Source organism: Pomacea canaliculata, linkage group LG1 (genome assembly GCF_003073045.1).
Source record: "Pomacea canaliculata isolate SZHN2017 linkage group LG1, ASM307304v1, whole genome shotgun sequence".
Taxonomy (NCBI): Eukaryota; Metazoa; Mollusca; class Gastropoda; order Architaenioglossa; family Ampullariidae; genus Pomacea; species Pomacea canaliculata.
The window spans coordinates 11,473,004-11,490,589 of record NC_037590.1 but is presented as its reverse complement, the minus strand read 5'-3'; the positions used below and the strand labels follow the sequence as shown (position 1 = coordinate 11,490,589).

At 42.6% G+C, this 17,586-nt stretch overlaps 1 protein-coding gene across 1 annotated transcript; it reads left to right on the top strand.

Annotated features, from left to right (window-relative positions):
• Positions 1 to 11,555, top strand: LOC112558744 (kappa-type opioid receptor-like). Its single transcript, XM_025229423.1, has 4 exons — positions 1 to 3,600; positions 4,586 to 5,030; positions 5,388 to 5,743; positions 8,211 to 11,555. Exons 1-4 carry the CDS (start codon positions 3,404 to 3,406, stop codon positions 9,256 to 9,258), a joined length of 2,046 nt encoding a protein of 681 aa, XP_025085208.1. The 5' UTR covers positions 1 to 3,403; the 3' UTR covers positions 9,259 to 11,555.
• Positions 11,556 to 17,586: the final 6,031 nt, after the last annotated feature.

The following is a 17,586-nucleotide window of genomic DNA, read 5'->3' as shown; positions in this document are numbered from 1 at the left end:
TCTCGCCACGCTTTCAATAAATGCACTTCTTTGATGTGCGATAGGGACTGATCATGAGATGAACGCCTTTGACACCTTCGGTTCTCCAAGTGCGTTGTTCAGTTTCTGATCAGTTAATTTACCCCCGTGTCTGGGGTTTCATGATCTGTCTGGTGCTGGCAGGCACTTTCATTTCACAGTTCAAGCTGAGAATTTTCAGGGAGAAGAAAGAGACAGTCGTGTGCACGCATCATTGTGTCCTAAAGGGTTAGGATGCCCGGAGTGCGCTCAGTGCTTGGAAGCATTGGGAGCGGAGGAAAACGTGGCAGACATTCTCGCCCTCCCACCTCCCCGCAGCGCACACAGGCTTACGAGGAATTTGTTTTTCTATCAGCTGCAGCGGGGAACGTGTACATCTTTTTGTCTGCCAGATTTGGATGTCCGGGCGAGAACGTTAACACGTGCACGGAAAACGATGAGTTCTCAACAAGCCGGACGATGATCAACGCCAAGTGCTCGGGGGTAAGGACTACAACATCAAGGCAAAGCAGCCGGTGCTGTAAACAGGTGCCACAAGCCGGATCAAACATGTCAACAACAGGGCTGGCTCACTGTTACGACATATCTTACAAATAAAAAATAAAAAAAGCAGAGAGAGAGAGCGCTCTGATCACAATCCTACCGGTCGTTGGTTTCCAACCAAATTCATCAGTAATATTCATTTTGTTGAATTGGTGTTTTACGCCGAGGCTATATCACGGAAAGGCAGCCAGCCCTGTAAACAGATGCCACATACAGAGAAAGAGACTAGAGCTGAGCCCAGGACAGCCAACCCTCACTGTATTGGCGACAGTCGCTATCCGTTGCGCCACCGGACCGCCCCAGAGAGAGTTGCTGGTAACTCTCCCATTTTATCTCCCCTTCACTTCAAACGCTGTGCTCCAGTTGACAGCCTGTCAAGGTACATAGGACTCATTAAGAGTACATGCTTCACTATTTCGCCACACTGACCCGAATGAAAAAGCTTGAGTCAGGTGACAGATCGAAATCTGACAATAAGGTTATATCTGGAAAAATCAGCGGCAAAAAGCAACTAGCTAGTCTTATAAATAAATTAGGTGGTGGTGGTGGTGGTGGTGGTGATGCTGGGGTGACATTTCAACATAGCGTATCACAGTATAGTGAATCACAGGTGGGACAAATAGAAGTGGGGGTTCAAATCTCTCACAGCAATCCTCGTAGCATGCAAGACGCAATTTCCCGTTTGAAGTGCTGAAGAAAGGAACAGAAGGTGCAGAGGTGCATCTCAGAGAATTGCAGAACAACAGTCAAGAATCACATGGTCAAGAATCTGCCTCTTGCTGTAAACACTCAAAAAGCTCACTCTGTAGCTGTTATCTTCATACGCAATGCAGTTGTTTACAGTCACATGCACGGTCGCTTGCAAACGAACAGGAGAAAATCAGAATTCTGTGAAAGCTGATTCTTTGGAAGACGACCCTTGTAAAAATGAGAGAAGAGAGCATGTTGGGTGTGTGTGTTCAAGAAGCTCATAGGGTCTGTCCTTCATCGGAAGCGGGGCTGGGTGAATATTTTATTTGCATGGTGGTCATAGGAAAAAAATTGCCAACGGTCGTCACCTATACAGCAACACGTGTTCGTTTAAAAAGCCTTTATAGATACTTTTTATTCCAAATAATGAAAGCTTGGAATACTGTAACACGGCGTGAAAGAAACATTAAATAAAATGTATACCTCAGGATTGAAACGAAGAAGAATTTGAATATGTAATCCCACTATCCTGTCCTAACGAGCTCAAAACGCAGGCAACATTTTGAAATGTTCTCTGGTGCCAACTGGAGCAGACGGTACCATGACAGTGAGGTGTGCGCACCGTAGGGCACTCATTGGATTCTCGCTTATCTGATGTTTGTAGCTGTCGAGGGATTGCACCCTTCTCTGCAGACGATCAATTATGGATGAAATCGATAAGCAAGCAGTTCTGGGCATTTCAACAATGGGACGTTCTTTCTTCTTGTCGACCTTTTTTTGTAATTTGTGAGCCACACACAAGAAGAGTTCAGAGCTGTGCCAGCTAATCAGAAAATGGCCACTCTCATTCTCTCATTCTCTCAATGTCTGTCTGTCTGTCTCTCTGTCTGTCTGTTTTTTTCTCTCTTTCTCTATAAGCTCTCACTGATAGAAGTTAGGAGCATAAGACTACAGGTATCAAGAGTTGTCCACAGCTGTCCAGAGTATGGTATAGCTGTATGCCACAACTACTCCGGATTCATTTTGTATTAACGTTCATTCCAACCTTTGTGTTCATTAAATGTTTGTAAAAATAGTTTTGTGTCGAATAATTGTTCTTAAAATAAAAGAGGAATCACTAAAGGACTTTCTATGTCTTATCACACATCTTGAGTTGTAGAAAGAGTATAAATTAGCGTGTTGAAATTATAGTGGTTGATGAACCAATAGCTTGATAATGGTCACAAAAGAAAAGCTAGGACAGATGATCGATCATGCAATTGCAAGTTTGATAGGATAATGGCAATGAAACAGAAGGAAATGACAGCTAAAACGAGGGAGAGACAGATTTAGAACTATAGAAAATCCTGCAGACAGCACACCCACACACCATCACCATCACCACCTGATTTCCTAGAAAGCCACAATCACCAAACCAACCAATCAAATGCATTTAGGAAGTGACTTCAAGTTATCAAATTTATAAGATAATGCCATGGTATTTCTGGTTATCTGAAGTCTGATAGCAAATTAGCGAGGCGGCTTTTACCACAGTATGCCAGTCAGTAATGATGGTTGCTGATAGACTAAGTGCTTAAAGCTATACTGGAAAGGTAGGTCTCGAATCCCGGAAAGCAGAAGAACTCTGCAATGATGAAACTAATACAGGCTAGGATACAATTAATTTTGAAACTTACATCAAAATTCCCAGCGTGGGAAGGTTTCTCGTCGATATCAAATAAAACTTGCAAAAATAAACTGAATGGTGTTTGGGTTTAAAAAAAAAAAAGAGAGAAAGTCGCTTGTAACCGTCTCCTTAAATACACTGGTGCTGTTGTTTGACACCCTAGGGAGTTTATGAATTTGCCTTTATAGCTGAGTCCGCATGTTTACATGATGGCGTCACAGGGGTTTGCGCTCAGCTGACGAAGAACGATAAACTCTTTGAGTCTCTTAAAAGTACATGCAGCAGCAGCAGCAGCTCCAGAAGATACGGCAAATGCAATCACATACGAAAAAAAAACAACTGTGGGTCGCGGTGGTAGCTGAAGGAAATTCGAGCAAGAGGACCGGGTGCACGTGCACCAAGTACATGCTAGAAGAGGGCCAGGACACGGCAGCTTGGTGTCTGTTCTGCATCAGACAATAACGGTCCCGAATTATCGTCTGCTTCATGTTGCACAGTCAGCGATGGGGTAAGTTCCGGAAACACAGAAGCGAGTCCAACAGAAAACAGAGGACGTCAGTCGATGGCCCGGGCTGCTGCATGTGGCGTTGTCCGTTTGGTTTGACTGCAAACCGTCTGCTACAAACTGACGGACACCCGCAGGTCACGGTGCTTGTGTGTGACCATGCCTTTACTGCAAGACTGTGAGTAAACTAAAGGCTTTGATAAAGAGATAAACTGTCTAAAATGTGTGTTTTCTAGTGACAGACTTCGTTTACACGCGATATATTTTCATAATGGCAAAGTCTTATAGGAACGCTTTTTTTGACTAAAAACAATTTTCAGTATGCCAGCTTGATACAGGTCTCACTTCAGTTAAAGAAATCAAGAGACCATTAGGGTTAGATGTAATGGAACCACTAAGAGGAATAGCGATGCACTCTGCTCTTTCAAAACATTTGAAGCCAGACACGGAATGTTGTAGGGTGTCCGCTGATGTCTGTGCCAAGCTTTTACAACTTCATCTCATGTGTTGTGTCAGTGTGTGGGCGTATTTATGAGCTTGTATTTTTCCTGCCCAGTGATCAATATCCATCACCGTTTTCAAGATTTGATTAAAAATATGTTATCAAAAGTCAAGTTGTTTTGCCAATACATGGCAGACACATCTCCTCTGACGCAGGCAGAGCAAAATCTCTCGTTGACCTAAAAGCTTTGCATAAAATGCTCCTCCTCGGCGGCCAGGTCCCCTGTCATGCACAAACGTGCCTCGTCTCTCTGTACAAAAACCCACGATTTAACAGACAAAAATCTCATGACATCGTGTCATTTATTTCAATTAAGCTTGAAATCTTGATACTATTTTATCTAGAGTGTCATCCACCGAAACGTAAAACAAAAAATTACTGGTTGCAGGCTGTAAATAAAAGTCATTTTTAACAACTCGAAAGAGTCAAAATATTTTTAAATTTTCAGCACCTAGAAGAAAAAGAAACTTTCATTTTCTGTGAAATTTATCCAACTAGAAAAGTACAAGAATACTAATTGTTTTAATAATGATATTTTTTCATAGTTTTAAGGCAGGTCTGTCTGTTGGTATCGTTGAAAAAGCGCTTCATAACCATTCTTTTATTTCATCGACGTATTCCACAGTGTATGATTTCCCCTTTTTCAATTTACATTCTGCAGAAACGAGAGACATCCGCTGTTAACTACAGAACAACCGTGGGTAAGAGTCGTTACCATGGTGAACGCGACGACAAACCCGTTTGTCGGAAAGCCGCTGACTTGGAGGGTGCAGCTCTCGGTTCTCACCCTCGGATTACTGGTCTTCATCAGCGGTGTCATCGGCAACGTGCTGATCATGATGACATTAGTATCCCAGAAGTCCCTGCACTCCGTGCACAACATCTTCATCGCCAACCTGGCCCTCGCCGACCTAGTGATGTCCGCCTACATCATGCCCTTCTGGCTGCTGGACCTGGTCCTCGGCCACCACCCGGTAGTGAATAACGTCCACTGCATCGTCAACGCCTTCTTCACGCATGGCGCCTTCAACACAGCACTTCTAACGATCGTCGCCATCTCTGTCCACAGGTACCTGTGCGTGTGCCGCAATCACCTGTTTGTCAAGGTAAGTGTAGCTGCTGATGTTGTGTCGGCGTTTTCTTGCGGACATTTATAGAAACAGAAAGTACTGTGAGCTGCTCTACTGAATAAGAATGATCCTTAATCGTCTTCTGCTGCCAAAGGCTATACAGCTTACATTCAATTTAATAAAAAGAAATCTGATCTTTTTTAAATTTAATCTCTCTTACAACAAGTGAGGTCTGTCCTTATCGGAGACCTTTGTATCACCAAAATTATGTTGTACTGTCTGAAGATAGAAAACAAAATTATGGCTAACATGAATATCATTTCTTACGCCTGGTTTTTAGTTAGAAATTGTCACAATTTTTATATTTAAGGCTGAATATGTTCTTGCGTGTAGGTTTTCACAACGAAAAGGACGATATTGTGCTCTTTTGTACTCTGGATCTTGGGGTTCTGCGAGTGTTTGCCTTACCTGATCATGCTTAAAGATGACACGACGGGCTACGGGCCATTGGCTCATTTATGTGTCTTCTATAAACACGAGTTCGGCATTTACACATGCGTGATTGGTGCTGTCATGCTCTTCCTGCCCATACCTATCATCGGCGTCTGCAATGCTGCTATCTTCAGGGTCTGGAAACGCAGTCGAGCGCGACTTGGACAGTGGCAGCAGGAAACTAAGACACCCGATCGTAATCGACCTTCTTCGCGGCGAGACCATGATTGCAACGAAGGATGTACAGTCCAGAAGAAGTAGGTCCAAGTGATTCTGGAAACGTCAGATATCTGACAGTCCCTCTTGGTCCAGACCATCCTGATGGAAACACAGGAAACGAAGAGGACAGTGGACACCCTGAAAGGCTGATAACTGCAGATAGACAATGTTTGGCACCTGTTTCGGATAGCATCAATGATTCCATGCTTAAAGAGTCGACAACGGGTGATAACTTGCATACATCCCCCCAGCACATGACTTCAAGACATTGTGTAAAAGATGAAGTCAGCAGTTCGCTTGTCACGTGTCCGTGTGCAGCGAAATTCAAAGCAGTCTTTGAAAAGATAACATCGCAGGCGCAGAATACCGACAACGAAAGAACGATAGCGACAACAAGAGCCGTGAATCCAGAGGCGCTGTCGTCCTCCGACATATCCTTGCTGCGTTCTTTGGTGATTATCTTTGCTTGCTGCATCCTGACTTACCTGCCCATGTGCGTGACCCTCGTCATCGACGTCTATTACGACCTGTCGAGCGACGTGATGCAATGTGTGGTCTTTGGTTTATTCTTCAACCACAGCATCAACTGGATTGTATACGGCGTGCTGAACAAGAACTTTGCGGAAGGATACAAGAAGTCATTGAAGTTCTTATGCCGAAAACACAGTGATGTGTAGCAACAAAGCTGACGACTCCTTCTGCTGTGATTTCATCGTTTACATTGTATACATCCACACGATGTATTAATCGGAATTTTAGCACTTTTCAAACTATATTTCGATGTCGTATATTTCAGGTTTGTTACGTTATTAAAAAATAGGAAGTCTCCTTATGTTTTATGTTTAGGAATTGTATAGCCAGCAAAGTAAATAAATTTTGGACAACACAAACGAAAAAGTAAACAAGAAATACAAATATACCAAATTCTCTCTCGTTTTATATGCACCAGAAATATCCATGATTATCTCTCACATCAAATAAAGCTCACTCCGATTGTCTCATTATAAACTCGGATTTGAAATGGTTACCATATCAACATTACTGGCTTGGGGTAGTGGTGGGTTATTAGTCTATAGGCCTTACCACTGTCGATTTTTCCACGCATCCTTGTTCACAAGAACCTGTATATCCCACGCAAATAAGTTCATAAGAAGCTTGATACTCCACGCAACAAAGTTCACAAGAATCCAAATATTCGACTCACCACAACTGGAGAAGGTCTTGTGCTGATAGGAAGACGCATTATTGACATGTCTGGTACATACAGGATGCCTGCTCACCGATCAGACATTTTCCATCAAGACGTGTTGATAGATTCTCTTCAATTCCTCACACTGATTCACTGATTTTTCCCCCATTACCCATCGGTGCTGCTTTGTTTTGAGGTATGTTATATTTCTGTTCAGTATTTGCTGCTAAAAGTATTTGTGTCGTTTAAACTTAGAAAATGTAGGATGCAACGTCTGTTTGTTTGTTTTTCTCCCCTTCTTTCTTCCGTTCATCTCTACATTTTTCTTTCTTACTGTATTAATATTTGACTTGGATCATTCCTGTCAAGTCGACTAAATGCATCGTTATTAATCTCTTCACTCTGTACTAAGTGTCTGACTGATAGACCGTCCGACCGACAGACAGCAAGATGAAAATACCGTTAAAGTCTTGAGATTCCAAAACATATCACAGAAAGGGCAGTTGACAGCCAGTAACCGTCATCAGAGTGAAAGAACGCTGAATGCTGGGTACAGTTAAATAACAAGAATGGCTAGAGAACTAACAATTTGGGTTTAAGTGATTGATACTAACTTTCAGAAATGTTTCGACTTACAATTTAGTTGTCAGCTGCACCAAAAATCGTGTACCTATAATTACCTATTTAAAATTGTAAAAAGCAGCTCTGGGACGGTTCACGTAGGCCGCCATTTTGGGGCAAAATATAGTTGACGAGAAGAATTTAAACAGACTCGTGTTGGCTGCAGGGTTGGGTAGGAGCCTGGTTTCACTTGTGTGAGAGGATCTGTATAAAAAAAATTATGTTGAGTACAACCGAATTTAACTTAGTGTTATGGAATTTTTCTGTTTTTCACATACAGAGAACGTTGGCTTGACAGCTTCATCGGTAACGATTGCAATATTAAAACATGAAGTTGCCACATTGAAACTGCCTGTTACTGTTTGTAACATTATACTCTCACGCCAGTATTATCCAAATTCACTCCTTTCAGGCTGTTAAGCTCTGATTGGAAATTGTAAACCCTACTCGCCAAATCCAGGAAACCAGCGATGTTGACAATGTCACTCAATAGCAAAACATGGCGCCTCCCTGAATAGACCAAGAGATTGGTTTCAGAAGCGATTGTACTTAAACGGTTTTTCTGAAACACAAAATTTTAAGCAGAAACTATTCAGCATATAGGTATTGATAAGTTCAACTTGCTACGAACAGGAAATATTCTTTAATAGCTGCCTGTATCCATCTTTCGTCTCATCCCAAGCCTGTCACTGAACTCTGGCATTCTCTCAGGTTTTGACCATGGCGAGCAACAACAGTTCGGAGGTGGAGTCTTTGCCGTTGGAGAGCATCAGTTGTGGTGTGAAGGTCGTGGTGCTCGCTCTGGGGTGTTTGTCGTGCGTGTCCGGCATTTTGGGGAACATCCTCATTCTCAGCACACTAATGTCCTACAAGGTGCTGCGCTCTCAGCACAACATGTACGTGGGCAACTTGGCTGTGGCAGACCTGCTGGTCATCGGCTACTTCGTGCCGCACTGGCTGCTGGACGTCCTGCTCGGCTACCAGCCCGTTGTCAACGCCGTTCACTGCCAGGCAAACGCTTTCATCATGACCACCAGCTTCATGGTGTCAGTGTACACGCTGGTGATGATCGGCCTTGACCGTTACATCAGCGTGTGTCACAACGCTCTCTACGTCACCGTCGTCACCAAGAGTCGCACGGCCTTCACCTGTGTGTTGCTGTGGCTTGCCTCCGCCGCCATCTCCGCTCTGCCTTTCTTCCAGGTGGGCAACACGCGCTTTTATTACAACCGCATCCTTCACTTCTGCATATACGACACTTCCAATCCGCTGAGCCTGGGATTCATCCGCAACATGGTCAACCTCATATTGCCTGCTATCTGCATCGGCATCTTCAGTCTGGGCATACTCAACTTCTGGAAGAAAAGTCGCAACAGAATCGACCGCTGGACCTCTGGCAGAGAGCAGAATGTGAGTGTCAGGAACAGAATCTCGCAGTCAGACGTCGCTCTCGTCCGCTCTCTGGTCCTCGTCTTCGCAGTTCTGATCGTCCTGTACATCCCATTTGCATCAGGTACCTTGATATCCAAGATGGTTCCTGTGTCAGCAGACACTTTCTCCATCTTATCCTTCCTTCTCTTTCTTAACCACAGCATCAACTGGATGGTCTACGGGTTAATGAACAAGCATTTTAAGGACGGTTACAAGCGGCAACTCCGGCTGTGCATGAAAAGACAAACTACGTCAGACACTGGAGAAAAAACCAGAGTCACTCTGACTGTGGCCGATGAATCAACCATTTAACCTAGGTGTTGCTATTTCTAAGGGAAAAAAGTGATAGCCCCACCCCACTCAAATATATAAGATTTTAGATTGTATTGCATTTAATTAACAAGGACCATGGAGTTAGCATGGGAACATGTTTAGCCACAACTACATCATCTCACTTTGGTTGTAGTTTCAGTTTCTGTAGCAGGGGTTGTTTTCTGGGGTGGGGTTGCTGCTCATCCCTCCTTCATCCAGGCTTGGGACCGGCAGGTTACCCGGGGTGTTTCCAGGCGGAGTTATGGCCTGGTATAGTGGCTACCAAACATATGAGCAGTGATTTCTGTATCAATACTGTATTAATAATACTGGATTTAGAATTCACTCCACATTCCCTCCTTTGCAATTAACGAAGTATTTATGTAACACCAACATGTTTAATTTGGTGTGCCTCGTGTGAATATTGTGCTCATTGTGTACATATCTCTTGTTTGTTACCAACCTGTATAATCTGTATTGCTCATGCACAGTGATACATATTTCTTGCATTTGTGTGTCACTAGCCAGCATTGCCACATTACTCACATATGCATGTATTACAGAGGTATGAATACCTCTTACATTTGTTATGCAACCTGTATAATTTGTTTTGTCCCACATAGATATATATTGCAACATTTCTCATGTATTGGTGTGTCACCAACCTGTATAATTTGTTTTGTCCCACATATATATATATTTTGCAAGATGTGTACATTTCTCGTGTATTGGTGTATCGCCAACCTGTATAATTTCCTGTTCCTCATGTGAATATATTCCATGATGTAGACATTCGCCTTTCTTATGTCTATGATTTTAAATTATCTTTAATTTTCTGTGTACCTGAAATTGAGAATTTTCAATTGATAATAATTAAATTATAATTATGTTATTATTAAATTTCGATTACGTGTGATTTAATTGTTGTAATTACTTGCAGGCCTTTAAGTGGAACGAACTAATAAAAAAATATTGTTGGTTTACATGTGGTATAGAGTAAATTTCAGCCATTGTCACAAATTCTCCAAGACACTTAAGAGCTGAACTCTAACAAAGACTTATAAAACTATTTTTGAAAAACCAGTAGCATATACCAAAACATTTTATTCTTCTACGGTCAAAATAGCATACCTTTAATTTGTCTATTACACTGACACTATCATGGATCTCTGGCAAAATTTACTATATGCAACTGTAGATTAAACATCTATACATTGTGTGTATATATAAGTATAGATGCCTTCTGAAACTATTAAGGAAGACATAAAAAGAACCTGACAATTACAATGCTTAGGTTTGCTGTTTATTCTCTGCTGTTATATCTGTCATCATTTTGACAGAACAGCACACAACAGTGCCTGTGCGATTTAACTTTGTTTGTGAAGCACTCAGGCATTACTCCTCGCAACCATGATGCCCATGAGGCCTCGTTTTGGAAAGCCGGAAGAGCCGCACGTGAATAAGGTCCTTGGCATCTCTGCCTCATGCAGTATCACGCATGTGGTCCGCAGGGACTTTTGGGGTCAGAGAAAATCTCAAATTTCCAGATAGTGAGACCCACGTCTGTGGCTGCTATTACAATGTGTATTTTAGTTCAGTTTGTGATCAGTTACTTTTCTACCGAGGACTCTGATTATCTGTCTACTTGTCTACCATGATAACTTTGCAGCTTCAGATGTTTTCGCGACTTGCACTGTAATTATTTATCTCGTTTTGTACATACACCCTCGTCGCACAAAACGATTGATAGCTCGTTACGAATATTAATCCCAGCACTTCTCGCTAATTAAAAGCACGCGCATGTTTCTTAAAACCATCGACAGACAATTGTTCTCAAGAGTCTTTAGAAGACGCTCCAGCACTCCAGTCCAAGGAATAACGAACTAGGAAGTGACACAAAGCTTGCTTCTTCGGGTCTTGCACCTACGTAATTCCTCCAAGAATTTTTAACCCTGAATGTTTACTGTTCTCGGTGACATCGGGTAAGCCCTGCAACGAAGGAAGACTGCCGCGAGAGGATGAAGCTGTGGTGCTGATGGTGGTCGTCGTGGTGAACGGCACCGTAACAAGACAACCGTAGACAGACAAGGGAGTGGGATCAAATAATTATGTCTTATCAATAACAACAACTTGAACTATTACAGGATCCATGGTTGTCTCAGAAAAATAAGTATTCTTGGGCTCTAATTCTTTTTTCTATTATTTTCATGCAATAAATCGTTATGCACTGCTGTGTCCTGTGTTTACGCTGGGCTGTCTGAAGAGAAAGCTAAATGTTGACGATGCACGCGTGTGCACACCCGGACATGAAGGAAAATAATGGAAGAAACAGTTCTTAGTCTCTGAAAGAAGAGTGCATCGCTCATTCTCTATGAAAAAGATAATGCAGTAGTGTCTGTGTTTGCTTCTGTGTCTATGAGTGTTTCATTCCCCTCTCTTTCTCTCTCTTTCATTTTGGTTATGGTGGGCTTCTTCACCATGCTGGTAACATAAAATTTGTTTTTAATGAAACTGATTGAGAGATATTTATTGTTAATAATGGTATGCTGGCATTCAAAATAACTTACAGTCTGAGAAGTGTTCAAGAGCTGTATAGAACTTCAAAATTATATTGATATTATGAACAAGAATAATGTAAGAAAAACTTATGCACGTTTTAGAAATAAACTGTTATAGAAACCACACAATTTCCAATTACTCACCATTGTCCTTCTTTTCAGGCATGGTAGAGTATGTAGTGCCCGTTTTATGTACATATCTTGCTATGAGAATTTGAGAGACAAATAATGCAAGATATGTTGGTGGCAGCGGGAAATGACAGAGGTGTTGATCGGGCGTGTAACCTTTTAACCTTCTGTCTGTCTTTGTATAATTATATATATATGTATGAGTGTGCCTGTAGTTGTATGCCTATATACTTATGTGCTTGACTGTGTTTTGGACATATCACTCTGTATTTGAATCTCTTTGTATGCGCGTGTGTGTGTGCGCGCGCGCGTAATAATAATAATAATAATAATAATAATAATAATAATAATAATAATAATAATAATAATAGAATTTCTAAACCATGTGCTGATACCAGCTCAATGCGCTACATACGAAAGACTACAAACGAACCGACAGTCAACAGATCACACCATGAAAACAAAAATAAAGAGTGGGTGGAACTGTTCTCTTGATTATGACAGATATGCAAGAGAGGCTGGATATGGCAGCTTCAGATGTAGACACAGTTCGTCTGATGCGTGGCACATAGAGGAGAGCACCTCAAACAGACCGAGTAGACCGACTCGGGTGGCACGGCGTCAGCAGCAGTGACGGGCATGCCGCGACAAGGCCGGGTGTGAGTGTGCGTGTGCGCATGCGCGCGACAGCAAAAAGGAAGCACTGAAACACATAACAGAGATCAATATTTCCCCGGTGTTTTCCCCCATTTTCCGATAAAGCAAAGAACCGACACATTAGTCGTGAAACTAAGCACCGTAAACAACAGCCGCTTTACTACTCTACAGCAAATCATTAGTGTAGACTAGGCCATGGCTGCAGCTTTCACGCCAGTGCGCATGTCAAACGGGAAAGATTGACAAGTGTTTGATTATCAACAAAACCCACTTCTGTCTCCCCATCGATTATTCCTTACGACGTCGTCTGAGAGGGAAAACACCCGGTCTTTTGTATCCCTGACTCTGAGTGCAGCGACAGACTAGTATCAAGATGCTGGCCAACCACACCCATCTCGCATACCATGCTCTTCCCGGCATCCTGTCTTTCATTCTTCGGCGCGCGACTACTCCTCGGCTACACATTCCTGAGCGGATGGCACAATGCTTCCGGTGTCCAACAGACCGTGGGCGTCACGCAGGACCAAGCCGCCAGCGTGTTTTTTAAATTATTTTCTACGATTGTTGCTTCAGTTTAAGTGGCCTGTGTCAGTAGTCACTTCTTGAAATTACAAACCTTCTCCTGCACGTCGTTAGGGAGTATGTCCTGTGCTACAGCATTACCCAGAGTTTATCCTTTATCAGACTTTCTCAACTACAGTGTTCCCTTAATGTCTCCTTGAAATATACCTGTGCTTTGCTGTTTTCTCTCTCTCCGTGGGTGGCGTGTGTGTGTGTGCGCGTGCTTTCAATCTGGAAGCATTCATTGTTTCCTCATTTTCCTGAATGGCTGCCCATGCATGACGTAGCACTGCTGATATTATCACCGGGATGGAGTTCACAGACACCTAGTGTGAAATGAGAGAAAGGCCGTTAATGTTAGTCAGGTCCATCTAGCTGCTTGGCACTTAACGGTTTTTCTATTTCACGCATGTAACTGTTTAGAGTGAAGCCAACTGTTCAGCAGGTAGCCATCAAGCCAATCATGCATCCATACAATCATAAATGACTTTGTTGTAATAATAACTTTATGATAACTTTATGACTTAAAATGACAGCAAACAACAAAAACACACACACACACACCACTAAGTCAAACATTTATAAAAGTCATGCCACACTGTGAAAAACTAACAAAATATACAAAAATTCGTCAATGATATTGAAGCATTTCATGATCGTATTATTACAGCATTTTGTTGCCGTGCTGATTTCAGGCAGAAATAATCAGTCTTTTGGAAAAATCAAAAGCATCAGGCGTTGTGCACAATAAACGTGGCGCCATAAATAAGGTCCGCGGCCCATGAACTGAAGGACGAGGTTTGCTGATTACTAATTATGAGGCTCACAGAATAGGGTCAGATTATTATCTGAAACATTTGAATAATAAAGAAACTTGTAAAACTGCATACTGTATTATTTCACCAATATTTAAAAACATGATCTCTTTTTTCTCTCGTTCCTATACCCATAGCCTGTGAGAAAGAATGAGAGGGGGAGAGAATTAATGAACAAATCTTTATTAAGAGAATAAGCAAAAGTTATGCATTTTTACATCTAACCTTCGGACCAATTAGTAGAAATAAAAACATTACATTAATTCAGAACATGGCAATCAAACAGAGAGAAATTAGGATGTGCACAAACATGGTACTTGATATCTGAACTGACAGTTTTTGTTTTATTATTGTTAGAACACTAGCAACGTGGGGTATATGTTTACTTTTTCGGTATGATTAATGGTAGGACACCTCTTTAGGTGATCAAAGGGTTTGGAAAAGGTGTTGCAGGAGTCCCACTTTGAATTTGTACAGATTGGATAGTCGTTCTTTGAAGTAAGGCTGTTCCATAAGAACCCTGCAAGAATATTTTAGGGTCGTCTTGAACAGGTCAGTTCTGGGTATGGGGATATCGAGCTTAAGAGAACCTCTTATATTTTTATGGAGTAGAAAGTAGAAAGTCTATGGGACATTTTGCCAGTTAGTATTTTAAAGATTATCATACTTTTGTTGAACTTTAGCCTGTTTAGCAGTGGTAAAACCCCTAGAGGTAGGAAATCATGAGGCTGTTTTTGTTTAACACCTATTTGATAGTTGTTCTGTGAAGGCCAACAAGACTTATCGAAGCACCACTGAGAGAGTGTGCGTGTGTGTGTGTGTCTTTTGTCTGTGAGGTGTTTGTAAGTGGGTGTGAACATAAGTGCGTGTATGTGTGTGTCTGTGAGGTGTTTGTAAGTGTGTGAACATAAGTGCGTGTTGTCTGCATCGTGTAAGCGCGCTCGTGTGTGTGCGTGTGCGTGCGTGTGTGTGAAATATTTTAGACGTCCTCTTCATTACAATATTAAAAAAGGTTGGCTTTTTCGTCTCATTTTCGAAACCATGCGCAAAAATAATCAGTGGCACAAAGCTGCATAAGCAGTAGAGCGTGAGAGCGAAACCGTTGAATACAGACTTCAGATCGATGATTGTGGAAACTTGCACGCAAAACGTGTCTGGGGGGGAGAGAGATATGTCGCTGTGGTATGGCGACAAACTACCTGCAAAAAATGTTTTAGCTTCTCCTTCGAACGCCTCATCTTTCTGCGAGTAAAGCACACATATTTTTTATCCAGGTGACGTGGAAAGCCATCGGGAAACCAGTAATAAGTTGGTAAGTTGTGCTTGAACATGAAGGTTAACTTTTCCGACAGCTCGCCCTCGGGTACTGAAGATGAGGCTAACGACAGCAACATGTTTGTCGGACACCCAGTCAGCGAGGGTGTCCGGGTGACTGTGATGACTTTGGGGTGGCTGTCGTGCGTGACCGGGTTTTTCGGGAACGTTCTCATCATCGTGACGATTCTACACCAAACGGCTCTGAGGTCCATCCACAACATCTACATCGCCAACCTTGCCGTCGCCGACATCCTGTTTATCGCCTTCGCGGAGCTGGTGTGGCTGCTGGACCTGGGTATCGGGTACGCGCTATACCCCTGTGGTCAACAGGCTTCACTGCGAAGTCACGGCCTTCATCATGAGCATCTGCTTCACGGTGTCAGTGTACACGCTGGTCCTCATCGCCATCTCAACAGGTACCTGTGCGTGTGTCACAACAAAGTCTTCGTTAAAGTCTTTAACAAACCCAGAACTCTGGCTCATGCGCCATACTCTGGTTCCTTGGCATCATCTTCTCCGTCTTCCCTTTCTTCCATCTTGGTGGAACCACATTTACCTACAGCGGACGAATTCGCCTTTGTCTGCAGAACTTCGCGGATTTTTCTAGTGTGTCCTCCATCAAGACGACAATGGATCTCATACTGCCCTCACTGTTGATCGGAGGCATCAGCCTGGCCATCATCCGCTTCTGGAAAAAGAACAAGAACGCGGTCAGGCAATGGCAAAGGCACAGAAACCCAGTCCGGGGAGGCTCTCGTCTGGCCATTTCTACCTCTGATGTTGCTATCATCCGCTCACTCGTCTCTGTGTTCGTCGTTCTCGTCGTCTTCTACGTGCCAATGGCTGTCGCTGGCATCGCCAACCGTGTCGTCTACGTGCCGACGGATTTGTTTCAGTTCCTCATCCTGCTTTTGTTTCTTAACCACAGCATCAACTGGATCATATACGGTCTCATGAACAAGCATTTCAGGGAAGGTTATCAGCGTCTGCTCATGCGCTGCTGTCATAACGAGGTGGCGCCTGCAAGTCCTGCTGCTGACCCTACGGGCGTCACTGTGTTCCCCTGACCTCCTGCTGGATTTTACAGAAGTGGACAGTTACTTATCAGAAGGCAGGGTTGCCATAGTCCTGTTTCTGGACATGATTTTTTTCTTGAGGGTTAAAATGCTTCCCTAATGAATCAGCAATGATGCGAAAGAAAAGTTCTAGTTTCCTGTCGAGAGAAATTGTCAAATTTTGTTGAAGCTGAGATTTTTTTATTTGTTCGTTCCCCCCGGCCACCCTACGAAGACATTTAAAGTGAAAACGTTGGTTATCATTACAGTCCAATGGTGTATGAAGCTAATCACGAATACATAATTAGTAGAACGAGATGAAACAATCACCTGTTTAGTTAGTATAATAGGATGAAACCATCGCCTATCCTTAGATGGTATCAAGAAACAATTACACAGGTTTAGTTGGTGTAAGGGGATGAACTTTCATGAGACTGTGTTCACTGTTTGCTTAAGCGAACGGACATCTGCGTGCACAGGTATGTTTTTGTTTACATGCGAATTAGTTTTCGTCCATGTGTGCGTTGCAAGGTAAAGAGAAAATAAAATATTTTCTCCGGTTATTGTATTCTGCTTTGGGCGTGTGTCAAACATCATATTCAGCATTCTCGCCTACAAGTATTTCTTGTCATGAATGTTTCCAGCCTACAGATAACATTTCTGTCGTCCTATGAATCTTGGTCGATTTTTCTACCTCGTTCCCCAGGGCCGTTTTTTTTCATAATTTTTTTAATTCTTGTAAAGCCTGGCACAGAGAACAACCTTTTTGCATAGTAGCACAGCTTTATATTAAAAGAATGTTTTCTGTGGACTGGTCTTGTGTTTGAAATGTCATCTTCCCTTTCTGTCTTGGCTGCTTGAAATCTTGTGGCACGCATGTGTCGGATGAAAAGGTTGCTGAAGTGGGTTAGCGATGAAGTGTTAATATGTTAGTCTGTCAGAGCATGTCCGTGCTGCGCCGACAAAAAGACTATGTTGACTTCAAGCATTTTTGTGTTTTCTGACCACGATGTATGTGTTCTGAACACTTATCCTGCCACATCGAGTGGTATGTGAGTATGTAGTGCATGCAGAGTGTTGTACCGTGTGTGTGTGTGTGCGTGGACGAGAATGCGCCCTTGTTTTATCCCTGTATAATCAATGGCCATACACAATGAAAAGCACATGTTGTTTGAAAAGAGTGTCAAGTATTTCTGTGCAGTCTTTTGTATACAAAGAAGTCCTTCCGCGAAAAAA

Excerpts from the sequence above, each read along its gene's own strand:
- LOC112558744 (XM_025229423.1), top strand. The coding sequence starts at position 3,404 with ATGTTGCACAGTCAGCGATGGGGTAAGTTCCGGAAACACAGAAGCGAG. Across the intron at positions 3,601-4,585 it reads CATGCCTTTACTGCAAGACT|AAACGAGAGACATCCGCTGT; the intron begins GTGAGTAAACTA and ends TACATTCTGCAG. Across the intron at positions 5,744-8,210 it reads GGATGTACAGTCCAGAAGAA|TCTGGCATTCTCTCAGGTTT; the intron begins GTAGGTCCAAGT and ends CTGTCACTGAAC.